The sequence below is a fragment of the Geotrypetes seraphini genome, chromosome 1 (assembly GCF_902459505.1).
Source record: "Geotrypetes seraphini chromosome 1, aGeoSer1.1, whole genome shotgun sequence".
Classification (NCBI taxonomy): Eukaryota; Metazoa; Chordata; class Amphibia; order Gymnophiona; family Dermophiidae; genus Geotrypetes; species Geotrypetes seraphini.
Window position 1 is genome coordinate 306496512 of NC_047084.1, and position 27373 is coordinate 306523884.

The window sequence follows — 27373 nt, forward strand, 5'->3', positions numbered from 1 at the left end:
TAACGTACCTTTGTAAAAGGAGCCCCAAGTGACTCCCTATAAAATTACTTCCTTTGTGCCTATGGAAAAATGCTTAATATAAGTGGCCCTTATTAGTAAATAAAATAGCAATAACTTGCATTAATATAGAAATCTTTACTCAACACACCAACATGCTTTATGCATATACCCCCAATTTCTATATATGGTGCCCAAATTTGCATGCGGACTGAACACGCACACACAAATTAGCAAGCTACTAACTAGCAACAAATGGACGCCAATTAACTGCAATAATCAATTGTTGACATTAATTAGATTTGCAGTGGCATCTTCCTGTGTGTTATTCTATAACCCTGCATATCTAAATCCCCTAGTGCAAAACTCAAACAGGGGCATGGCAGGGTTTTTCCCCCCTCAAAAAAAATGTGCACATAGAGCTATATACAGAACACCACCATTCCCACACCCAAATGCCAAGAGCTGGGCACCAGCACTTACACCAAGTTTCACCAGGGGGCGTAAATACTGGTCCCCAAACTTGGGTGCAGAAATGAGCTATTAGCGCTGTTCTATAAAAAGCACTCAACTCAGAGCATTATAGAATAGCACTTTGCACCAATTTTTTTCCTGTGCCCAGATTCACACACACACACTAGAAAATCTCATGTCATTGTGAAACAACAAAAGGAATATTGTGGTTACATGAAACAGAGCCACAGGGAGCTATTACTCTGCAAACCACCTGGTGCTAGCGATAGGTGGTCCATCAAATTGAACTGGCAAATAAGCTTTGATATTACCAGTTTCACAAGCTCTCCCACTGGACTACCCTGGTGCACAGAAAAGCCACCGGTATGTCTTTAGACGTGTGAATTTTTTACAGCATATGAGCACATAATATAATGCAATCAGTTTTGAATGTTATGCTGGGAAATGTCACGGCAGAACAGAAGTTTCATTAAAATGAAATGCCCAGAACAGAAAGAAAAAGGTCCCTATTAAAAGATTAAACCAAAACCCAGAAGAGTCTGGAGAGTTAATTTCACAAACAAGGCATTTCCTAGCATAATCTTATTTCGATTACAGGTTCTTAATAAAGAACTTCCCTTTCCCCTGACAGATTCTGTTAACGATCTTTCTTGAAACTGATTCATATGACTTCATGGAGAGAGAAATCACGACAGTCCCTTTTATTAGACCTCCAGAAACGGACCTTTTGATTACCCACCCTGTGTGTAAGGAACCTATCACTAGCAACAATATCTTCCTGGATTCAGGACCATACAAACTCAGTGTACAGCGGCGCACGCCATTTGATTTCAGAATCCCTCTTCTGGGATATTTACAATGGCTCTGCCTACCCCTATTTAAGTCAGAGATATCTAGAGCATGTATGGCGATTTCAGATGGCTGTGTGACAATTTTGTAACTGGGTGCCACAAGTTTGGTGCTTAAATGCAGCATACAAAACAATAATTCTATAATGGGGTGGTGCAGACAACCTTCCACTTCAAATAATGACTCCAAATATGGGAAAAATGACCAAATCTTCATTGAAGCACCAAAGCAAAATAGGACTCAACGCGGTTGAGGGTTTCATATTTACTTGAGCAAATTTTTAAAGATCTTGTGGCCATTATCCATTTCGATGTACTGAAGTGCTTTCCTATAAGTTTAATCATAGGCAGTAGAATGATTTTTTTGTTTGGGGAGGAGGGAAAAAGCTCCGTCCTAGCCCCAGAAGGATCCTGCAACACGACCTCTCTCTCCAGCTCCCAACTTCCCCACCTACCTTCCCTGGTCACTGTAATTTTAAATCTTCGGGCAACCACTGCGGAGCAGACCTGCCCCAGAAGTCTTCATTCTGCAGTGACTTCCTGTTCGTCGATGCTGCGTGGCTGCTGCATGAAGATTTAAAATTACAGCACCCAGGAGGAGGTGGGTGGGGAAGTAGAGCCATAACTGACTCTTCTGACTGCCAATTTTGGAGGAGGCCATGGCCCCTGTGGCCTCCCCCATTCCGACACCTATGATTTGAACATCTAGGAGCAACTCTCAAAGTGTTTAACTCCTGAGGCAGGTTCTCTATACTGAAACACAGAACCGTGTCGAGTCCTGTTCAATCTACAGCATAGCGATGGTAAATCTCCAGCTTTGGGATGGGCCACTCTTTGTATCTCTGCAATTCATTAACAGCCTTCAGAGGAGACATTATTGGATAGCAGTTGCTCAGAAAACTGCTAATATCTATTTTCATCCTTTTGGTGGTGGTGGTGGTGGTGGGGTGGGGCACTAGACTACCAGGGCAACCAACCCTTCTATGCCACCTCAGACCTGGTGGTAAATTTCTCATGCTGCATTCACATTATAGCGTCTTATGGACTTTGTCTTTCTGCAGAATAGATAATAGACTGTCTACTGTATGAGTTAAATTCAGGTGCTGAACCCCTTTCTACATTGTTCACCATCTAATGTACGCATTGAGCTCATTTACCCACTAGTAGCTTTCTGCATTGGTACCACCGTAGGCACAAAATTAGAAACTAACATCCTTATGAATAAGATCCTGTGACTGGCTTTTTAGTAGAAATTGCACTTGACTGGCTAGGGTTCCATAAGGACAGGTTTGAGAACTACTTAACTAGGTGTTAGGAAAACCCCTGTTTGAAGTCTACACTGTATGGGTGGCCATATACACTGAGCAAAAGCAGACACAGCTTGAGAAGCTGCACAACAGATGGGGGTAATCATTGGCTCTGGGGAGGACCCTTTAGCTCAGAGGACTTGCTCAAAGAAGGCAGAGATAGGCTTCAGACTCAGCACAGACATATAGAGTCACTCTGTGCTACTACAAATGATTTGTGCAGACAAGACTGTGGTTAGGTTGATGCACCACCATCAAGATGCCCGAGGACAAGGGGAGGAAGTATGTCTAAGAAGTGGTACGAATAGTATAATATGTGCCCATTATATAACCTGGCAATGAATATAAACAGCACAGAAAGGGCCAAAGTAAACCAAAACATAAAGCAAGAAAAGCATAACAGGCCTCAATGAACAAGGATAATCTTTATTGACCTAACAAGGGCTGTGTTTCAGTACTCAGTGCCTATGTCAGGGGTCAAACAAGATTATAAGAACATAGGAAGTGCCGCTGCTGGGTCAGACCAGTGGTCCATCGTGCCCAGCAGTCCGCTCACACGGTGGCCCTTAGGCCAAAGACCAGGGCCCTAATGTACTAGCCTTACCTGCGTACATTCATGTTCAGCAGGAACTTGTTTAACTTTGTCTTGAATCCCTGGAGGCTGTCTTCCAGAAGAACGTTCCAGTTTTCCACCACTCTCTGGGTGAAGAAGAACTTCCTTACGTTTATATGGAATCTATCCCCTTTTAACTTTAGAGAGTGCCCTCTCGTTCTCTCTACCTTGGAGAGGGCGAACAACCTGTCTTTATCTACTAAGTCTATTCCCTTCATTATCCTGAATGTTTCGATCATGTCCTCTCTCAGTCTCCTCTTTTCAAGGGAGAAGAGGCCCAGTTTCTCTAATCTCTTACTGTACGGCAACTCCTCCAGCCCCTTGACCATTTTAGTCACTCTTCTGTGGATCCTTTCGAGTAGTACTGTGTCCTTCTTCATGTACGGCAACCAGTGCTGGATGCAGTATTCCAGGTTAGGGCGTACCATGGCCGGTACAGCGGCATGATAACCTTCTCCAATCTGTTCGTGATCTCGTTCTTAATCTTAATCATTCCTAGCATTCTGTTCGCCCTTTTCGCTGCCGCCACGCATTGCGCAGACGGCTTCATTGACTTGGCGACCACTACTCTAAAGTCTTTATCCTTGGGGGTCTCTCCAAGTACTACACCGGACATCCTGTATTCATGTATAAGATTTTTGTTACCGACATGCATCACCTTACACTTATCTACGTTAAACCTAATTTGCCATGTCGCGGCCCATTTCCCGAGTATGTTTATGTCCCATTGCAGGTCTTCGCAATCTTCCTGCGTCTTCACTACTCTGAATAACTTCGCATCACCTGCAAATTTAATCACCTCATTCATCGTACCAATTTCCAGGCCATTTATAAATATGTTGAAGAGCACGGATCTAAGCACTGAACCCTGCCGCACTCCACTCGTGATGCTTTTCCAGTCCAAGTATTGTCCATTTACTGTTTCCTATCCGCCAGCCAGTTTTTAATCCATGTGAGTATTTCACCCTCAATTCCATGACTCACAATTTTTTGAAGTAGTTGTTCATGTGGAATCTTGTCGAACGTCTTCTGAAAATCCAGATATACGATGTCAACCGGGTCACCCTTGTCTATCTGCCTGTTTACTCCCTCGAAGAAGTGCAGCAAGTTTGTCAAGCAAGATCTTCCTTTACTGAAGCTGTGCTGGCTGGTCCTCATCAGATTGTGTCCCTCAAGGTGATCAATGATAATGGATAAGTATGGATAATAAACTAAGAAAGATATGGATAATAAACTAAGAAAGATATGTTGTCAAAGCAGACTAGATTCAGCATTCCAAAATGCTCAAAAGTGGATTGTTGGCGTCCCGTAATAAACGGTACAATTTCTCACCATTTGTTATGGGACGCATTTTGGAATGCTGAACCTAGTCTACTTTGACAACATATCGTTCTTGTTTTGGTTTACAATCCAATAACATCGTTCATCCCCTTACGAAGGCACAGAGTGCCGAAACACAGCTCATGTTGGGTAAATACAGATTTGTCCTTGTTCACCAAGGCCCATTGTGCTATTAAATAATATTTAAAAAAACTTGTACACCCAATGTGTTGGGTACAGACCTAGACTTGCACCCTCCAGGGACATAAATATACCTGCTGTATCTGAATATACAGCACTTCAATAACTTTTTGGCACTGTCCCCAATTTTATTCAGTGTTTTGATGAGGTTATTGGCTAAATATTTTAAAGTGGATGGGATTTAAGTACATATATGCAGATAACGTCACTTGATTAGCTACATTACCTAATGGAATTTCCCAAGATTAGACACAAGTCTATTCAATTTGAGTTAAAAAGTGGTAAATTGGATAATGTTGCATTATCTGAAACTTAATGAAGAAAAAAAAACCTAAAAATTGTATGGTTAACTCCACTAAGATTAGTAACTTTGTGTCAGTCTTTACAGATTGGTGGTTTTGCATTTCCTGTGCAGGGCATCACATTAGATCCTACATTATCCCTTGACATACAAGTGAATGGCTTGATAAGGACATTTTTCTGATGCTGAGAATGCTACGAAGAATTAGACATTTATTTCTGTTTGAACACTTTCAATTACTGGTCCAAGCACTACTATTAACACAGCTGGGCTATTGTAATATTATTTACAATGGTTGCTGAAGCTCTGTAATAATGAAATTACAAATATTGCAAAATACAGTGGCCTATCTACTGTATTGTGCAAAGAAATATGAAAGGGTTCTCCTTCACTTTATGAATTACATTGCAGGAATGTGGGATTTTTAAATTACGCATTATAATTTTTAAACTTTTGCATAGTCGGGCACCACTATGGGGTCCTTTTACTAAGGTGCGCTAACCAATTTAGCGCATGCTAAATGCTAACACGCCCATTATATTCTATGAAACACGCTATAGAAACTATTTTACAAGTTCAATTCAGTTATAAAATCTACTTTTAATTTATATTATTAATAATATCTTTGCAATTCTCTCTTTTCTTATTATTAAACTTACTATTTATATTTTATAATTTATATTACATTGCACCCCCCAATGAGCCTCATTACACCCCCAACACATTCAAACAAACAAACATTCAATACATGACATCATAAAAAGATTTGATGTTAACAAATGTTGATCACTTATCAATTCAGTCCTGAAGAGGGTTATCTTTCCAGTCAGTCATTGTGTAACCAGGGTTAAAAGTTTAATAGTTACTTGAGTGTGAAAAACAGGGTTTAAATAAGTTTTTAAAGGGTTTAATGAAGCAGAGAGGATCTGGAAGGAAATATCTGTGTTATTTTTTATTTTGAGAAGTATGGTTTGTGTATTGTTTGTATTGGTGCAGTTTTGAGATATAGGAAATTTGAGTGATTTTAGAAATAGGAAATTCTGGGGAGGAAAAAAGTATAGGGAGCATCAATTATCTATTTTTTTCCCTAGCTTAGAAAGTATATTTAGGCAATTTGGGGTTATTAGATTAGGATAGGGTTTTTCCCTTATTGGTTTGTTTAAGTCAAAGTAGTCGGTTGGTTCCAGCAAGAGAGATTCTGCTAGCAACAGCACGCCTACGTGGTACCCCTAAATAGCAAGAACATAAAGCCTCAAATACCCAAATCTGAGGAAAAAGAAGAACTTTACAGAGGGGAAGTAGAATCTCTTTGTTTAGATTTGATTTACAGCATTTGTTTATTAAATTTTATTTCTATATTCAATTTTGAATCCTTAGTGCTTCTTTATATTTATTTTATTATACGTTTAATAACTATTTTTATTCTAAGATTATACCATATTATTATATATTATTATTTTGTTTATGTAATTCACCTCTTCTCCTGGGGAAAGGTATCAATTTAACCCTCGGTGTGCACGACTACTAAACAAATCTGAGAAGGAGGGGGTTACAGTTGTTTCACTCAGTTCTGTGTTGGTCTGTTTACTTACTGAAATAAGTAACGCATAAAAGCATGAAGCGTGAAGAGTAGGCATGGGATTCAACTGGGAAAAGACCAGAAAGAAAGCAATCAGAGGCATATATATAACAACGACTGACTGGAAAGATAACCCTCTTCAGGACTGAATTGATAAGTGGTCAACATTTGTTAACATCAAGGGCTCCTTTTAGGATGGCGTGTTAGGGCCTTAATGCGCGGAATAGCGCGCACCGCTACTGCCTCCTCTTGAGCAGGCGGTAGTTTTTTGGGTTAGCGCATGCTAATCCAGTGCGTGCGCTAAAAACGCTAGCGCACCTTCGTAAAAGGAACCCCAAATCTTTTTATGATGTTAGTGTCTGTATTTGTATTGAATGCGGTTGTGTGTGTAATGAGGCTCAGTGGAGGGTGCAATGTAATATAAATTATAAAATATTGTAAGTTTAATAATAAGAAAAGAGAGAGACTTGAAAAGATATTATTAATAATATTATAAATGAAAAGTAGATTTTATAACTGAATTGAACTTGTAAAATAGTTTCTATAACGTGTTTCAGTGAATAATTGATTGAAACTAGTGTTTAGTCTGTAAGTGATCCCAATCATTAATGGTTAGATTGACTACTAAGCATTATATTCTATGGGCGTTAGAATTTAGCGTGCACTAAATCAGTTAGCGCATCTTAGTAAAAGGACCCCTATATTTGATCAAATTTCTCCCACCATGGTTAGGCGCTCATGGAAGAGCCTTGAGGAATATTTACACAAATTTAGCACTCCTTTTACGAAGTCATGTTAGGCTTTTTTATTGCCAGCCGCAGCAGTATTAACTCCGAAACTCATAGAATTCCTATGAGCATCAGAACTAATACTGCCACAGCCGGCAAGAAAAAAAAGTCTAACACAGCTTCAAAAAAAGGGGGTGGGGTAATTTCCAGGGCCCTAAGGGGTCAGGGATAAAAAGATACTTGAACAATCCATTCCATTTTAAAACAGCCAAAATATGGAATTCATTACTACTTAGGCCCTCTTTTACTAAGGTGCACTAATCGAATTAGCAAACGCTAAACGCTAACATGTGCATGTTAGTATATGGATGCATTAGCAATTAGTGCACCTTAGGGGGTTAGTTTAAGAAGTTTAGGAACTACAGTCCAGATTCTCTAACCGGTGCCGATTTTTTAGGCGCCGGTAGACACTCAAACTCAGTAAAAAATGCCATTTAAACAGTGTTTTTAACTGAGTTTCAAGGCATCTAAAAAAAAAAAAAAATCAGTGCCAGAATCACACCTACATAGGCACTTTAGACCGCCTAACGCCAGTGTGAACGTGGCTAACATCAGAAGTGGTGTTAGGCGGTCTAAAATGCCTATGTAGGAGTGATTCATGACAAAGATAGGCACCGTAAATGTAGGCCTAGAAAACCCTGGCCTATATTTCCAGTGCCTATCTTTCCTGGAGGCGCAATTCTCTATACAGTGGTTTCGCGTGATTGACACATGATCAGCGGATGCTTCTTAGGTGGACGGCGATATGGCACCATATAGAGAATCTGGGCCTAGATGTCTTTTTGGCACCAGTTGAAAATATTTTTATTTCAGAAAGCTTTTAAAAGTTATAGATGATTTATCTTTCTGTATGGTTTATTTTATTATGACAATCATGTAATTCCTAGTAATGACTATCATGTTTCCTCGAAAATAAGTCCTACCCTGAAAATAAGCCATAGAATGATTTTTAAAGATGCTCCTAATATAAGCCCTACCCCAAAAATAAGCCCTAGTAAGATCAATTCCCTTCTCTTAGAGGGACCTTTATTCTTCGACACCCATGTAAATGTGTAATACAAAATTGTAGGAAAAAAAAAGTTTTCTTTGAGCCTTTCCAACTGACAGCTTTCCTGTCGGGAGCTCGAATGGATGAAGGGAAAATATATTAGTCTGAATATTAGATGATATCCTCTCTCAGTTAAAGGACCTTATTTTCCTTTACTTCTGATTCAAATATTTGCTAATATTTATTAATATAACTCGCTATATTTAATCTTGGATCTAAATTTGAGGACTTGAGCTGAAGTTAAGCTATATATTTTATTTGCCTTGATAATAATGTACAGTGGTACCTTGGATTACGAGCATAATCCATTCCAGAAGCATGCTCATAATCCAAAATGCTCGTTTATCAAAGTGAGTTTCCCCGTAGGAAATAATGGAAACTCGCTTTGATAGGTTCCTACCCTCCACTCCCCCGAGGCCAGCAGCGCTGCTCCTCCCCACGAGAACCGGCATTGCTCCCCCCGAAGGCCCCCCCCACGATCCGGCACCCCCCCCCCGCCGCCATCAGACACTCCCCCCACCGCGACCTGAGGTCCCCCAACCCACCCGAACCCTCTTCTTACTTCAGTGTAGCCTCCACCAGCATGTCCTGCCGGTGCCCGAAGATCTGCTTCCTGTGCTGGGCCTTGAGCATCATCAATGACGCAGCAGAGGGAAGGTCCCGGCGGTAAAGGCCGCAAAGCAGCTCGTTCAGAGCGCTGCTGCCACTGCTGTTTTGGAGGCTTCAGAGTGGAGGTATGTCAGGCTCACGGAGGGAGGGTCAGTGGGGTTCCACTGCACAGAGGGATAGGAGGGAGGGATAGAAAGACAATGCAGAGGGAAGGCCCAGCCCTGGCAGGGAAAGCTGCAATGCAGCTCGTTTAGAGCACTGCCACTTATTTTTGGAGGCCTCAGAGCTGCTGCACAAGGGGATGGGTGAGAGGTGAGGAAAGATGCTGCACAAGGAGGGAGAGAAAAGAAAAAGAAGAATTGGGGTGGAGAAGAGGAAGGGAGAGATGATTGTTGTACATGAAAAAAACTAAGACATTCACTGAAAATAAGTCCTAGTGCATTTTTTTTGGAGCACAAATATATATAAAACCCTGTCTTATTTTCAGGGAAACATGGTAGTTCTCTTTGGAGCCCTTTAACTAAGCAGCACTAAAAAGTGTCTTACACTCTTCCAAAGCGCAGGTCTTTACTGTGCGCTAAGGCCACTTTTAAGCCTGCCCTGAAATAGCTGATTTTTCTATTTTGACAATAATGGCCATGCACTAATTTTCCCATTAGCACATGACTGTTAATGCGTGAGCACTTTCCAACATCTATTTTCCAGTCAGCAAGAGTTCACACGCTAATTGGTTAGTGTGCAGCAACGTTGATGTGCTGATTAGCTCAGAACATGCCTGCTCTCAATACCCAGACCTTCCCCAGCACTAAAAAAAACCCAAAACGTTTGTAGTGTGTGGGTAGTTCACACACATGCAAAAACTACTGCAAGATGCCCGAGCATGTCCCATGGTAGTGCATTTTAACCTGTGGTAATCAGGCATTAGTGCTTACTTCAGCTTACTAAAAGGATCCCTTTATGTTAATCCGCAAGGAATCTAGTGGCATACAAGTTTTATTAAGCTGTTTTTCTATCTTTATATAGACAAAAGTTTATTTGAAAAACATAAATTGACCAGAAATTACTGCCGCTGGGTATTCAGAAAACTGGCTGCACAGACTGAAAACCAGTTTGTCGTGTCTAAAGAATTAGATTTTTTTAGGCCATTCCCCAAGTCTCCTGAGATTTTATCTGGTTGCCAAGAAATACTGGCACTATACGTTATAAAACAAAGTGGAAAATAATAAGTACACCGCTCCTAAAAGGTATTATTTCTTATCCGTGTTCTAAAAATAAACTGAGTAGGAGAAAAAGGCCCTAGCTTCCTAGAAGTCCACCTGAACACAAAAGCAGCCTCGTGGCAAAGTCCAAACGAAGCACTTTTTTCCAGCACTGAAGTGAAGCATAGGATATATAGAAGGTGAAGAGCAAGCAACATGGTTTTAGATGACTTTTTAACCTGGTACTGCCAGCAGGCCCCCGACGATTCTGGGCCCGATATTCACTGCTGCTGGCGTTAAATCCAGAAATTCAGTGCTGAGCTGGTGTTAAACCCAGAAATTCCGTGCTGAGCTATGTCCAGGCAACAGCCCTAAATTTCTGGGGTGCAGAGCTGGCTCGCACATACTACTGCTACTAGATTTATTATTTATAAAGCACTACCAGAGATGCACGCAATACTGTACAACAAACACGCGAAGAGGCGGTGCCTGCTCAAAAGAGCTTGCAAACTAATTAAGATGCTCTGAGCGGGCTGCTTTACAGCCTTCCCCACTGGGGCCTTCTTTCTGCAGCATCACTGATGATGTCATCAGTGAAGCGGCAGAGAGAAGGCCCCAGCGGGGAAGACAACAAAGCAGACTGTTCAGAGGTGAGGAAAGATGCTACACATGGGTGGGGGGGAGAAAGGAAAGAAGACAAATTGGGGTGGAGAGGAAGGGAGAGATGATTGTTGTACATGAAGAAAAAATAAATCATTCCACGAAAATAAGCCCTAGTGCATTTTTTGGAGCACAAATTAATATAAGATTCTGTCTTATTTTCAGGGAAACACGGTATTTGCAATCATCGCACCTCCAGCAGATTAAAGGTTTGTTCTTTTGTGCATAATCATCCACAGTACAGTTTTGCATTTATCTTGTCTAGGTTGCAACTGCTGGAGATGAAATGTTCTCTAAACCCAGTTCTCCACTCATTCCAGTGATCTAATACAAAATTTTTACTTATAAAGTTTTCCTTTCCCCAAAAAAGATATAAAATCCAAAAAGCTTCAACACTCTTGTGAGAATTCTGCTCTGAATCTCAAAATATAAATATATTAAAGGTGAACTCTTGGGCACAGTTTTGCAGCCCCATCCTGAGGCACAGCTAGCTAGTCAGATGCTCAGGATAATCGCAAAGAAGTATACTGAACATGAGGCAGAGCTGCATGCACTTAGGGGGGGGAGGGGAAGGCAAAGAGCAACCGCTAGACACATGTGGTTGCTGCAAGGTGTACATGCACATTAACTCCAGCACTGAACCCCCTTCTGCATTCTGCGTTCATTAACTTGTATAGTACACATGATTGCACAGTAATTAAAATGTAAGGTAATGAGGCCATTAGATATCCTTCCACAATGCACAAAAGTAAGCAGGGGATTTTAATGCACAACACAACACAAGAACTTCACCACCAGGTCCAAGGCAGTGTAGAAAGACTAGTCAATAGGACTCACTTCCAGTTTTTCCTGTGACCATAGCAAGTATCTGCAACTTTAAAAGGCAGAATGGCAATAACAGTTGTGCGCAGAAATAAGGCGGGCTTCACTGTGAGCATATCCAAAAGCACTCATCCACACAGGTTTTTCCTCCATGCCTAAATAGAAGTCTTGTGAAAAATTTACATGCAAAAAATTTTTGTGAGGCTAACATTTATGCATAGAATCCCTTGAATTCCACACATAGCATCCAGATATGGGTATGCTCCCGAGATACATACACAACTTAATCGACTAACGAGATGTTAAACCAGGGGTGGGCAACTCCGGTCCTTGAGGGCCGGAATCCAATCGGGTTTTCAGGATTTCCCCTATGAATATGCATTGAAAGCAGTACATACAAATAGTTCTCATGCATATTCATTGGGGAAATCCTGAAAACCCAATTGGATTCCGGCCCTCGAGGATCGGAGTTGCCCATGTCTGTGTTAAACCCATACTGGAAGTAACTGGATGCTGACAATCAATTATTGACATTAATTGACACAAATTAAGGTTTGCGCACACATTTGGCTGCACGCTATAACACAGGGCACCTAAATCCAAAAAGGGGTGGTTCATAAAAATTGCCTACACTGCTATAGAATAATGGTCAGTGCACCCAGCTTAGGTATCATGATTTACAACAGTTTCAGCAGGTGTAAGTCTGGCACCAGAGACAATTAAGTGTTATTCTACAATGGATACACACCCTTTATAGCAGTGAATCGCAAACTGTGTGCCACAGCAGGGTTCCCGGTGTGCCGCGAGAGACGTCCTGTACACGAATCAGCTAGCGCATTTCCTCCTCCACGTTCCCCCCCCCCCCCCACCCCCGGCATAGTAATTTCAGGGTTAGCAGACAGAGGGATCTCCAAAACAGATCATTTTGACTTGGTCATTTTCAAAGTAGCTCACGAGCCAAAAAAGTGTGGGCACTCCTGATCTACAGACTTTCCCCCCATCTCCCAATATGTCAGATGTGTGCTGGCACTTTCATTTTCTTCAGGCGTGCGCACTGTGAAGCTACCCTCATCCCTTAGAATTCTTGTGCACGTGTCTGGCAGGCTTTCCCTAATTAGAGTTCAACTTACATTTCATTAGCTTACTGCATTGCTGTAGAATATTTTCTCATTAATCTTAAAGCAAGAATACTTTCTCACAAACTCAGCCATCGTCGTGCGGCCCTAACACATGGCTTTCTGTATCAACCTCCAGGTCTCCAATGGATGCAAATTTGTCTCATGCATTTATATTGTCATTACCCTGAAAACCAGACAAGTTGGTCTGCCTTCTGTTTTAGTCAGCGGGGGAGCTAGGAGGTTTAATCTTCTAGCATACCGTATAGGGTGGCCAGATATATGCTCTGGTGCAGTGTTTCTCAACTCGGTCCTGGAGTACCCCCTTGCCAGTCAAGTTTTCAGGCTATCCCCAATAAATATGCATACACTTTGATTTGCAGACACTGCCTCCATTATATGCAAATTTCTTTCATGCATATTCATTGGGGATAGCCTGAAAACCTGACTGACTCCAGGACTGAGTTGAGAAACACTGCTCTAGTACTGGAGAGGAGCGTTAGGTAAGAGAGTCACACAGGCATAGAGGGAATCCTCAAGCACTGCTGACCCTATTTATCAGTAAATAACACAAGAGAGCCCCGATAGCTCCCAGCTTGTTTCTATCTCTGGATTGAACCAGACTGAAGGAGGGGAAGAGAGAAGCTGAAGGAGGTAGGATGGCAAAGTACAACTAGTGAACCAAATCCATCCCACAAACTCGTGTTGGCAAATCAGCCCCAAGCCAAGGCACTCACACTGGCATGAGAAGAGTTAATTGACAGGGGAGAACAGCAGCTCCGTACAGCCCTGGTTGGAGCTGGCGAGCAACGAAAGAAGGGATGGGTCCTGTATGAATGGACTGATGCGCACGTGCCGGGTGAAGTACGCCAGCGCCTATTCCCCCAGCAAAACCAGAAATCACACATACAGTATACACCGTAAAAGACAAGGGACATGTCACATGTTGTTGCCCGAGCATTCTAGAGATATAAAACCAGTCATCTGCCCATGGCCTAGAATCCCCTCGAGGGCACAATAACAGCAATCACTTCTCAGCAGACCCCAGTGAAAAAAGGTTGGCAATGTGTGCTTGTGTGTAGGAGGAAGCACATGGAATGTATTTGAAGGAGCAGGAGCAACAGGGCCTTCCTGAGTGCACAGGCTTGAAAGCCTCCCTGGTATTTATCATTGGTAACAAAGTAACATAGTAGATGACGGCAGATAAAGACCCGAATGGTCCATCCAGTCTGCCCAACCTGATTCAATTTAAATTTTTTTTTTTTTTTTTCTTCTTAGCTATTTCTGGGCAAGAATCCAAAGCTTTACCCGGTACTATGCTTGGGTTCCAACTGCCGAAATCTCTGTTAAGACTTACTCCAGCCCATCTACACCCTCCCAGCCATTGAAGCCCTGCCCTGCCCATCCTCCACCAAACGGCCATACACAGACACAGACCGTGCAAGTCTGCCCAGTAACTGGCCTAGTTCAATATTTAATATTATTTGCTTTGTTCATTTCTGCTGTGGGCTCGGAGGGATAGCAGCAGCAGAAAGGGGTGAATCAGCCGGAGCTCTGTGGTCAGCTGCCCCTCCTATCTTTCCTCAGGGCCCATGCAACAGGTGAGAGCAGTCTTTGCATCCCCAAACATCCATGCCCCCTTCCCCCCTAATTACATGTACTGCACTTACAGGGTTTGCACTGGCCCTGGGCACTGAGAAGCAAAGGTTACAAGACTGCAGATCTGCCAAGTTACCCAGTTCCAGAAGGAAGATTTTAAACCAGACCTGGATTTCTGATGTTATACGGAACCTAATTAATTCAATAAGCAGAGTCATTGCTTTGGGATGTAAGTTTACAAATGAGGACTGACTACAAAGCTCTAAGAAGGAACACAGGCTCCTGGGAAGGAGAGATGAACATGCTTCTCCCTTCCCTCTGAAAAGAAGGGTCTAGCTGTTAAACTAAGAGGGAAAAAAAAAATCAAGGAAGGTATAGGAGTGCGAGGCCAAGCAGACCAATAAGTGAAAGGAAAGAAAAAAAAAAAAAAAAAAGAAAACCCTCAAGAGTGAAATAAGGGGAATGAGAAACTAATAAAGCCCAGATGCACAATATTGCTGCTATATAGGTGCCCAAGCTGGAAAGGGAGGGCAGGAAAGGAGAAATCGATGCTCTCACTTGAAATAAATTCACTCTCCCTTCCACCTGAAGCTGGACCACGCTTGTAGCTGGAAAATGAGGAGTACCGAGCAGAGAAAGCAAGGAACGAACTGCCTCTTCCTGCACGCCCATCACTGCCTTAGGCTTTGCCGGCTAAGTCCCAGCTCTTGCAGGTTCCCGGCACTGCCCCTCCCCCGACCCAGATCACGGATTCAGACAAGGCTGCTCCATTCACACTGCCCGGCTTGCTTTTGCGCCACGAGACGTATCACAATTGCAGGCAACACACATGCCATTGTGCTGCATCGATCGCCTGGATTTTAGGGGCTGTCCTCGGCTTATCTTGGTACACAATCTTTGCTTAATCGCTACACACGGTCAAAACCCCGAGCACTGACAGTAAGTAAAGGCGCCGACCTACCAGTTCTCTTGCATCCACTGGATCGCTTCATTCTCGTTGAATTGCTTTTCAAATTCGTATTCTTGCAAAGTCAACCCTGACATGTTCATCGGATCTGTTAACGCTGGCCCTGTAGCTCCTGAGGAATGATGCTGATGATTACAAACGTTTCCCCCCCCACCCCCCCTTCCTCGCCTATACCCTTGGCTTTTTATCCTCTGCCTTCTCCTCCTCCCATGTCTGGAGCTCTCCTCCTTCTGCTGCATCCACCCTGAGAGGTGACGGTCGCACCGCGGTCCTAAAGCCCGCCCTCCCGCCTAACAGCCCAGGGCCAGCTCCTCCCAGGCTGCTCTTAACAGCGGGAACATCATGGGCGGGACAAAACAACGACGCTCCCTCTGCGCTTACGGTCTGAATTTTAGTTCATCGGTATTAGGGTGTTTGTAAAAGAACTATTTATCGTTCCCACATTTTTTTTTTTTTTTTTTTTTTTCTGTGTAGCAGCTTATCCAGTGCAGGAGCCTTAGCCACTGCCCCCCAGACATAAACTGATGCGTATGAAATATTTCTATGACACATACATTAGACGCATGAATTAAGCCAGAGAAGACTTTTTTTTTTTTTTTTTTAAACCAGAGGGGTATGACCTTAATAATTTAGAGTAATATTTCTTCCATCAACATTTTATTAGGACCAAAAAAAACCCCCACAAGATCAATGGCGTCTGCTAGAAAAGTACGAAACTTCCAAATGTAAACATGTATATTAAAAACCTTCCTCAAGGCCACGTCATTAGAAGGGGACGGGAATTCACCTGAATTATTTCACTTGGTCCTTATGGGAGTAAAAAAGATCAACTCTTCCGGCTTTGGTTCCGAATGGGAATATTTCTGTAAGTTAATAGGTATTATTAATAGTGTGTATTGCTGTTTTTAACTGTCAGTGCCCTCAATACCCCTTTTTTGGTGGGAGGAACCGTGGGGAAACAACAGCTGCATTCTTACACCCCCTTCACCCTTGCAGGTTTCTTCTGCTTCTACATGCACCCCTTGCCCCCCCCCCCATGACATGTTCGTTTGAGAGTAGAATGCAGATTCATATCCACAAGCAGAGGGTTCCTGTCATTCCAGGCACAGCACTTTACCACCCCCCCCCCCCCTTGCCTTTTCAGTTGCAGAAAAGAATGTCCCAGGGATGAGCTGTCCTTTACAATGACGTGAAAAATGTCAACAGCACATCCTTCGTTAACAGGCTGTTACCAAACGAAAATGAACAGCGTTTTTGTGTGGTAGATAAAGCACAGTTACTTACCGTAACAGGTGTTATCCAGGGACAGCAGGCATATATTCTCACATGTGGGTGACGTCATCTACGGAGCCCCGATGCGGAAGCATTTTCAAGCAAACTTGATTGAAGATTTAAGTTTGCTCTGCTGCTCCACGCATGCGTGCCTTCCTGCTCCACGAGGGGGCGCATCCCCTCGTGGTCTCCAGTTCACTTAACTAGCAAAGAAGCAGTGGCGTACCTAGGGTATGTGGCACCCGGGGCCCATCATTTTTTGACACCCCCCCCCCCCTCATGGAAAAATTTTTTTTTTTTTTTTTTTTTGCAATAACCATGAAATGGAATAAATGGTCAGAATAGAAACAGGCAGTGAAAATTTTCTTTTATTGAACCTCATTTATGTAACCATTATTCCAAACATAACATAACATAACATAAATTATGTCGGAATTGTCATGACATCAGAAGTACATATGGAGTAGTTGCAGGTGATGCTTGGGACAGTTCTGATTATGTTAGTTTGGTTTTATGTGTTTTTTGAATAGAAGGGTTTTTATTTCTTTTTTTAAGGTTTTGTAGTTTGTGGTCGAGGTCAATAGGTTGTAGAGTTGGGGGTCAAGTGTTGCAGCTCGAATGGCTAGGAGGTTGTCGAACAGTTTTTTTCTTTTGACGTTTTTGGTTGGAGGGTGTGTGAATGGTGCGTGAGTTCTCCTATGTCTGTTTGAAGTGGATTGAATTATTTAGCTGAAGAAATTAGTTACCCCCCCCATTCCACACACATTAATTCTCTTCCATTTTTGTTCCCATTATAAAAAAACACTGATAAGTTCCCAGGAAAAAAATACATTAAAATAAGAAGTGAAAACAAAGGCCCCTACAGATGAGAACATAACATAAGAATAGCCTAACTGGGTCACACCAATGGTCCATCATGCCCAGTAGCCCATTCTCATGGTAGCCAATAGTGCTGCCCGATTCAGAGAAAAATATTTCATTCGATTCGATTCACCCTGTTGAATCGATTTTTCGATTAGATTCACTGTTAATGACACCGCTTTTTAAGTTTAAACAAAGTATAACAATAAATTTCACAACAACAATAAATTTCACAAAGTACTTAAAAAAAAAAAATCACATTTTTCCATTAAAGCAGTTCTGGAGACATTTGCTTGAACAGTCTTTTTTCCCAGTCCATAAGCAAGCAATATGAAAAAGATTTCCTTAATTATCTACTCAAACATTTTTGCTATTTACTTTTGTGATACAAAATGCGCCAATTCAAGTGCCAATCCAGACCCACACACTGATACTTCTTCACGCCTCTGACTTTGTGTGTCCAAGTGACCTTTCATTTTCATTGTACCTAGACTATTATTCAGTAGAAAAAATTTAGTTTGTTCAATCAAGCAGAACATTCACTCATAGAAGTCCAATGTCCACACAGGATTTGATTGAACAAACCATATTTTTTCTACTGAATAATAGTTTAGGTATACTGAATAGCAAAAATGTTAAAGCCACACAGAAAAGCAGTAAAAGTCAATAGGTTCTCCAAGTGGGAACAACCTGATGTCTCAGCACTTGAGGAAAAGACCACGTAATAATGTTTATAAGATAAATCATATAAATGATTATACTGAAGCAGGGTGTCCTCAGCGTGAGAGGTAAGCGAGAGGAGAGAATTCTCCAGTGCTTTACACAATAAGGCTCCTCTGCCTGCAGTGCACACCATCATAGGACACCTCAGGTGTGCTCAAATTAATCAATGTGATAAATTAAACAGTGATAAACAATTGGTCAATCACAAGAGTGCAAGATCAAACAGGTTGTTCCCACTCAGAGAACCTATTGACTTTACTGCTTTTCTGTGTGAGTAGATAATTAAGCAAATTTCTGATAGCCTACAGAACTGATTCTCACCTTCCATCCCCAGCCCCCAAGACTTACCAGACCCCCCCTGCCGATGCATTTACTTACTGCCTGAACTGGATATTAAATCGTGGGGAAGAGAGGAGAAATGCGGGGAAAGAGCCAGCCAAAACTAGTATTTGTTGCTGCTGAGTGCACCAATCCAGGGCAAGCAGACGCTTCCCCCATGTCTTAATAACAGACAATGGACTTTTCCTCCAGGAATTTGTCCAAACCTTTCTTAAAACCAGCTACGCTATCTACTTTTAACATAACTTCTGGCCACTTCATTTTTAAGCTTAGATCTTTCCTTCCAAACAGAGACCTTGCTAGATGTCAAATACAGCACAAGGTAACTTCACATGGACTTAACTGTGCAGGAAATGAATCTCCTCATACACCCACCATATAGTGCAAAAATGTGCAAAGGTCTGTTTTTTTCTTTCGATCACTACATAGCCTAATGCCACACAAGCAGCGCTGTTACAAACATATTCTGAAGGTCAATGCTAAGGTTGACAAAGTTTCCTTCCTTGGACCAGAAGGAGATACTGACAAACCACTGGAAGAGATTCTAAAACAACTACCCAGAAATAACACCCAAAGACCCACTCAGTGTGTGAACCAGTTGAGTGGAGTGGACTAACTGGGGGTGGAAATGGGCCCAGAGTTTGCTCAGCAGAATTTCCCAGACTACCTCTTCCTCTCAACACACTGACATGCTACCACCACCACCAACACTAGGAACACCTCACCGAGTATGCCAGCAATGCTTATAAACTTTATAAAACACATTATTATATTTTCTTATAAAGCATATATTTTAACTGAACTCAGCCTTGCCATTCACAAAAATAGAAAAGTTCCCATTTCAAGCTGTCTCATGTACACTTTTCAAATCTAACATATTGTAATCACAAAACAGAAAATAAAATTATTTTTTCTACCTTTTGTTCTCTGATCAATATTCAAATCTTGTTGGTCCCAGGCTCTTGTTGTCTTGCTTGCCAGGGTCTCCTTTCTCCGTGCTAACCATCCGTCTGCCATCTCTGTTCTCCCCTTCCGTTTCCCTTCCCTCTCCCGGAGATCTGGCATCTTTCCTTTTTTTTGTCTCCATCCACAGATTCACCTTTTCTCAACTCCCCACCACCCCAGGATCCACCATCTCTCCCTTTCTGTTCCCAACTATCCTCCTATCCAGTATCTCTATCCCCCCTCCACACCATCCCCTGTTTCCAAGTTCTCTCCCTTTCTGTTCCTTCCCTCCCTAAATCCCATTATGCACCATCTCTCTCCCACTCCTCTGTTTTTAGACCCATTATTTCTAACCCCCAAAGTCTGGCATATGCACGTATCTTTGAACCCCCCCTTCCCTCTCTCCCTCTGTGTACTTTTACACCAGGACCCCCCTCCCCCGAAGGTCTGTCCCCCCTCAGAAGGGCTACACCCCACCCCTGAAGACCTGCACCCCCCGAAGGACTTTACCTCCCACCCGAAGGTCTGTCCCCCTCTGAACGCCTAAACCCCACCCCTGAAGGCCTGCACCCTCCCCGAAGGATTGTACCCCCCACCCGAAGGTCTGTCCCCCCCTGAAGGCCTGCACCCATCCCGAAGGCCTGCACCCACCCCGAATGCCTGCCCCCCCCCCGAAGGCCTGCACCCACCCCGAAGGCCTGCACCCCCGAAGGCCTGTCCCCCCCCCTTGAAGGCCTGCCTGCTTGTCCCCCCTTGAAGGCCTATCCCCCCTTAAAGGTCTGCCTGTCCCACCCCCTTGTAGGCCTGTCCCCCCTTAAAGGTCTGCCTGTCCCACCCCCTTGTAGGCCTGTCCCCCCCTTGAAGGCCTGCCTGCTTGTCCCCCCTTGAAGGCCTGTCCCCCCCCCTTGAAGGCCTGCACCCCCCCTTGAAGGTTGGCACCCCCCAAAGGCCTGCACCCCCTTGAAGGCCTGTCCCACCCCCTTGTAGGCCTGTCCCCCCCTTGAAGGCCTGCCTGCCTGTCCCCCCCTTGAAGGCCTGCACCCCCTTGAAGGTCTGCACCCCCCCCGAAGGCCTGCACCCCCCCGAAGGCCTGTCCCCCCACTTGAAGGCCTGCCTGCCTGTCCCCCCCTTGAAGGCCTGCACCCCCTTGAAGGTCGGCACCCCCCCTGAAGGCATGCACCCCCCCTGAAGGCCTGTCCCCCCTTGAAGGCCTGTCCCCCCCCCCTTGTAGGCCTGCACCCCCTTGTAGGCCTGTCCCCCCCCCCTTGTAGCCCTGTCCCCCCCCCTTGAAGGCCTGTCCCCCCCTTGAAGGCCTGCCTGCCTGTCCCCCCCTTGAAGGCCTGCACCCCCCCCCCCGAAGACCTGCACCCCCCCTTGAAGGCCTGCCTGCCTGCCTGTCACCCCCCTCCCCCTTGAAAGTCTGCCTGCCCGCCCGCCCGCCCCACCCTGAAGGCCTGATGCCCCGACCCACCCCGAAGGACCATTCGCCCCCCTGGCCTCCCCGCACTACCTATGAAGCAGCCGCAGCAGGATCGCGACGTCAGCTATCTTTGCGCTGCTTAGGAGCTGCTTCCTGCGCCGGGCTACCTTAAGCTACTGCCCCCCCCACGCCCGAAGGACCGCTCGCCCCACTGACCTTCCAGCACACCTATGAAGCAGCCCGCAGCAGGATCGCGACGTCAGCAATCCCTCAGCTGCTTGGGCGCTGCTTCCTGCGCCGCGGTCCCGCCCCCTCCTCTGACGTCAGAGGAGGGACGGGACCGCGGCGCAGGAAGCAGCGCCCAAGCAGCTGAGGGATTGCTGATGTCGCGATCCTGCTGCGGGCTGCTTCATAGGTGTGCTGGAAGGTCAGTGGGGCGAGCGGTCCTTCGGGCGTGGGGGGGGACTGAGCGGCAAGGCCGGGAACACCCCCTCAGGGCTGGTACCCGGGGCGGCCCGCCCCCCCCCCGCCCCCCCCTAGGTACGCCACTGCAAAGAAGCCAACCTCGGGGAGGTGGGCGGGTTGTGAGAATATATGCCTGCTGTCCCTGGATAACATCTGTTACGGTAAGTAACTATGCTTTATCCCAGGACAAGCGGGCATGATATTCTCACATGTGGGTGACCTCCAAGCTAACTGAAAAGGGATGGAGGGAAGTTGGCAATTTAAGCAAATAGATTTCGCAAAACCGATTGGCCGAACCGGCCATCGCTCCTGGACAGTGAGTCCAGACAGTAGTGGGAGGTGAAAGTATGAACCGAAGACCACGTGTCAGCCTTGCAGATTTCCTCAATAGGTGTGGACCTGAGGAATGCTACAGAGGCTGCCATCGCTCGGACCTTGTGTCCCGTTACTCGACCATGCAGTGTGAGACCAGCCTGAGCGTAGCAGAAGGAGATGCAATCGGCCAACCAGTTGGACAAGGTGCGCTTGGAGACTGGGTGACCTAACCGGTTTGGTCGAAGGACAAAAACAATTGTGGGACTTTCCGGTGTGACTGAGTGCGTTGGAGGTAGAAGGCCAACGCTCTCTTACAGTCAAGAGTATGGAGCGCCACATCTCCGGGGTGAGAGTGGGGCTTGGGAAAAAACACAGGCAAGACAATGGACTGATTGAGGTGAAAATCAGACACTACTTTAGGCAAGAACTTTGGATGTGTGCGGAGTACCACCTTGTCGTGATGGAATACCGTGAAGGGTGGGTCCGCTACCAGAGCTTGTAACTCACTAACCCGCCGGGCGGAAGTGAGCACGAGCAGGAAAATTACCTTCCAAGTGAGGAATTTTGGATGGCATTTGTCTAGGGGCTCAAATGGAGGTTTCATTAGTTGAGCCAGAACCACGTTAAGGTCCCAAACCACCGGAGGGGGTTTGAGAGGAGGGTGGACATTCAGAAGACCCTTCATGAAGCGAGAGACTAAGGGATGGAGCGAGAGGGCTTTCCCTTCCAGGGGCTGATGAAAGGCCGCAATCGCACTGAGGTGTACTCGAATGGAGTTGGTCTTTAGGCCGGAATGAGATAATTGAAGTAAATAGTCAAGGACCAGAGGGACGGGGACCGACACCGGGTCCTGGCTGTGGGAGGAGCACCAGGTTGAGAATCTGGTCCACTTTTGGGAGTAGCAGGTTCTCGTCGAGGTCTTTCTAGAGGCCTCCAATATCTCCTTGACTGATTGAGACACGGGGAGAGCAGTCAGGGGGAAAGAAACCAAGCATTCAGATGAAGAGATTGAAGATTGGGATGTAACAACGAACCCTGACCTTGTGACAGTAGAGAGGGAAACAGAGGCAGAGGCAGTGGATCTCTGACACTGAGTTGAAGTAGAAGGGAAAACCAAGGCTGGCGTGGCCAGCGAGGAGCAATCGGGATCAGGGTTGCTTGTACTGTTTTCAGGTGGACAAGCGTCCGCAGGATCAGAGGAAACGGCGGGAACGCGTATAGGAACCTTCCCTCCCAGTCGAAGAGGAAGGCGTCGGCCTCGAGCCGGTCCGGGGAGTACATCCGGGAGCAGAAGAGAGGCAGTTTGTGATTGTGGGGGGATGCGAACAGATCTATTTGAGGTGTCCCCCACTGTTCGAACACCTGTCGTAGGGTCTGAGAGTGCAGTGACCACTCGTGTGGCTGGAGGAGGTGGCTGAGTCTGTCCACCAGACAGTTTTGTTCTCCTTGTATGTACACCGCTCGGAGGAAGGTGTTGTTGGAGATTGCCCATTTCCAGAGGCGCAGGGCTTCCCGACAGAGGGGCCAAGACCCTGTTTCCCCTTGTTTGTTTACGTAGTACATTGCTACCTGGTTGTCGGTTCGGATGAGAACCACCCGGTCGTGGAGCAGATGTTGAAAAGCTACAGCTGCGAGATAGATGGCCCGAAGCTCTAGCACGTTGATGTGGCAGTGACGGTCCTCTGCTGACCACATCCCTTGAGTGCGTAGGCCATCCAGATGGGCTCCCCAAGCGTACTCCGATGAGTCCGTGGTGAGTACCTTGTTGTGTGGGGGGGGGCGAGGAAGAGCAAACCTTTGGAAAGATTTGAAGAGTCGGCCCACCAGCGGAGCGATTGTTGCAAGGAAGGAGTCACTGTCATGGGGCGATCGATCGAGTCCCGATCTTGACGCCATTGAGAGGCTAGGGTCCATTGAGGGATTCTCAGGTGGAGACGGGCGAATGGTGTGACGTGGACAGTGGAGGCCATGTGGCCTAGTAGAGTCATCATCTGTCGAGCTGATACCGAGGGTAGCAGTGAGATCCTTCGACTCAGATTTACTAACGCCTCTAGACGCGGAGGGGGGAAGAAGGAACGGAGGCGAACCGTGTCCAGCGTGGCCCCGATGAACTGCAGGGACTGCGAGGGGCTCAGTTGGGATTTTGGGAAGTTTACCTTGAACCCCTGACTCTGTAGGTAGATAATAGTCTGTTGGGTCGCTGAGATAACTCCTTCCCTGGACTGTGCTTTCATCAGCCAGTCGTCCAGGTAGGGGAATACCTGAAGACCCTGGGAGCGTAAGGCAGCTGCGACCACCACGAGGCACTTGGTGAAGACCCGGGGTGACGATGCTAGGCCGAAGGGGAGGACTCGGTATTGTAGGTGCAGGTCCCCTACTTGAAAACGCAAGAACTTGCGGTGAGCGGGGTGCACTGGAACATGTGTGTACGCCTCCTTCAGATCGAGGGAGCAGAGCCAATCGCCTTTTTCAATCAGGGGGTAGAGGATCGGTAGGGAAAGCATCCAAAATTTTTCCCGTACCAGAAATTTGTTGAGTCGTCTCAAGTCTAGTATTGGGCGTAGGTCTCCCGTTTTCTTCGGTACCAGGAAGTAACGGGAGTAGAAGCCCTTCCTCCGTTGGTCGGGGGGAACCTCCTCCACTGCTCGCAGGCGAAGCAGATCTCGAGATTCTGAGAGGAGTAGGGGTAGCAGCGTTCGGTTGGGAGGGAACTTCCCTGGGGGGCTGTCTGGAGGAATGGCTCGAAAGTTGAGAGAGTATCCTGATGAGATCACGCCAAGGACCCATGCATCCGACGTGAGTTGTTCCCAGTGAGGGTAAAAAGCTCTGAGGCGGCCCCCGATGGGCAGGGAGCCTGGGACTCTGTCAAAAGGAAGGGGATGGTTTGGTAGTTGCAGGCGGTTGGGATTTGGGTGGGGCCCGATGGTGGGCTTGCGGACACCTTGGCGGAGGCCGGGAGTAGGCGGGAGTGGATTTTTGCGGGTAGCGGCGCGGAGGGGCCCTGAACGGCCTGGACGCGGGCGGTTTTGGCTTTTGCCGTACGAGGGAGGCAAATGAGCGTTCGTGTTCAGAGAGGCGTTTTGTAGCCGCCTCTATAGTGTCGTCAAATAGCTCTTTTCCCACACAGGGGAGGTTAGCCAACCAGTCCTGTAAGTTGGGGTCCATGTCGACCAGGCGTAGCCAAGCTAGTCGGCGCATGGCGATAGCAAAGGCTGCCTCTCTGGAGGAGAGTTCGAAGCCATCGTAGGCCGCGTGGAATAGATGGAGGCGTAGGTTGGAGAGGGACTCTACAAGCAGGCTAAACGCGCCTTGGCGAGAGGCTGGTAAGTCAGTCTCAAAGGCTCTCAGTAGTCCGATGAGGTGTTTGAGAAAGGATGTGAAGGTGAAAGTGTAGCTTTGCACCCTAGAGGCCATCATCGCATTTTGATATAGTCTCCTGCCGAACTTGTCCAGGGTTCGGCCTTCCCGACCTGGGGGGACCGTGGCTGAGACCCGGGAGGGGTGAGCCTTTTTCAGGGACGATTCTACCAGCAGCGACTGGTGGGAGAGCTGCGGTTGTTCAAACTCCGGGTAGGGTACCGTACGGTACTTGGCCTCCATTTTGGAGGGGATGGCTGTGACCATATAGGGGGTCTCCAGGTTCCTGAAGAAAGCCTGTTGGAGTACCGGATTAGGCGGTAAGCGAAGGGACTCTCTGGGCAGTGATGGCATGTCCAGCTCCGCTAGGTACTCTTTTGAGTATCTGGAGTCGGACTGGAGGTCTAAGTCCAAAGCGTGGCCCATGTCCTGGATAAAGCGAGTGAAGGACGGCTGGGATGTTCCCGAGGCCCCGTGTGGGGTCGGTGAACGCGACATCCGTCAGGTGGAGAAGGACGGGGAGGCTTCCCTCGAGTATCGAGGTTCCTGCTCCGATCCACGTTCCGAGACTGGGGAAGCACTGTGAAAGTGTTCCGGGGTCAGGGATCTCCAACGTCTCGAGGAGCCCCTCGTAGACGATGCCGGGGTTCGGGGTACCGATCGATGTCGAATCGGTGACCTCGACCCGGACTCCCTCGGTGAAAGCCTGGCACCTCGGACCGGGGCCCCGGTCCGAGGGGGAGTTCGGAGGATGCGCGGGTTGGAGAGTGATAACTCCGCCACCCTGAGCGGTCCCGTACGAGGTGTAAGGGAACGGCCTCGTAGAGTGGGGGAGCCCCGGGCCTTCTTGGAGGTACAGCGGTTCGAGATTTCTGTCGGTTTAGCACAACGTTTTGCCCTGTGGCGGTCTGTGGAGGGAGAGCGCCTCGGGTGCCTCGGCGAGGAGTCTGAGGAGGATGAGATGCGGCGAAGTTTGCGCACTTTTCCCCGAGGTGGCTCGACGCGAGGCTCAGGCTGGTCTGGCACATGCGGGGTCGAGGTCGAGGTAGAGGCCGGTTGTAGATGGGCCATTGCAGCGGACAGCTCCGACGAGATCATTGCTCGGAGTAGGTCCTGGAAGACGGGCACGGACAGCATCGAAGGCATGTCCCCTGCCTCGGTGCAATCCACCGGGGGCGACCTCGTATCAGAGTATTCCCGTGTGGTGGAGGCACGGCCCGAAGGCTAGGAGGGCTTTGCCGGGGCTGTAAGCATGGGACTTCCGCCATGCGTCGCCGGTGTCCCCGAGGTTGGTTTCTTCGCTGGTACAGAACCTGAAGAGGGAAGAGGGGACTTACCCGGAGCCGAGGCTTTCTGTTGTCCCGAGGACTTCGGAGTCGAGTCTCGAGGCGATGCCGAGGTATTCGGGGCCGGGGCCGAGGCCGGGGCCGACCTCGAGGCCGAGGTAGAGGGTTGGTCTGGGGCAAAAAGATCCGCCATGCGGGCTTTCCTTCGACGGAGGGCCCGGTTCTGGAAAGTAGCGCACTGGGGGCAGGAGTCGGTTGGATGAGCGGCCCCCAGGCAGAGGATGCACCGGCGATGCGGGTCTGTGATGGAAAGAAGCCGCTCGCACCGGGTGCACTTTTTAAAGCCGGTCAAAGGCCGGGACATAGAATCGAAAGTGGCCGCGGCTCGAATAGCCACGCGGCCACGGGGACCAGGAAGCCTCCGGGTCGGTCAAAACGAAGCAGGAATCAAGTTGAAGAAGAAAAAATTTCGCGACTTAAACGAGGAAAAACAAGAAAAATCGCGGTGCTAGAAGGCAGTTGGGGCAGAACCTGAAAAAACACGACTTCTAGGCTCAGCGGAAAATTTTGAACTGGAGACCACGAGGGGATGCGCCCCCTAGTGAAGCAGGAAGGCACGCATGCGTGGAGCAGCAGAGCAAACTTAAATCTTCAATCAAGTTTGCTTGAAAATGCTTCCGCATCGGGGCTCCGTAGATGACGTCACCCACATGTGAGAATATCATGCCTGCTTGTCCTGGGATAACACTGTGTACTCTTTGGAAGCAGGGCGTATCCTTTCCTGATATTGGAACCACCACACATGCACAAACTATTGCGCAGGTGTGCCGGCCCCTATCAGAAAAAGATTGTACCTTCTTTCCAAAACAGTTATTGGAAACTGACAAAACAAGAAAATGGCTGGAAAAACGCCAAAATAAAATGAAAATACCCATAAACGGAC

The 27373-nt window shown here is 46.7% G+C and overlaps 1 protein-coding gene across 3 annotated transcripts in view; it reads right to left on the bottom strand.

Moving 5' to 3' along the window:
* Positions 1-15608, bottom strand: part of ELOVL6 (ELOVL fatty acid elongase 6) — a 166642-nt gene extending 151034 nt beyond the window's left edge. For 2 of the 3 annotated variants that reach the window (XM_033955475.1, XM_033955484.1), the window contains exon 1: positions 15442-15608. In XM_033955475.1, the coding sequence (XP_033811366.1) occupies positions 15442-15530 (89 nt within the window). In that variant the 5' untranslated portion in view covers positions 15531-15608. Of the gene's footprint in view, positions 1-15038; positions 15169-15441 lie in introns of those variants that run through there. The other variant, XM_033955494.1, reaches the window with a different exon arrangement.
* Positions 15609-27373: the final 11765 nt, after the last annotated feature.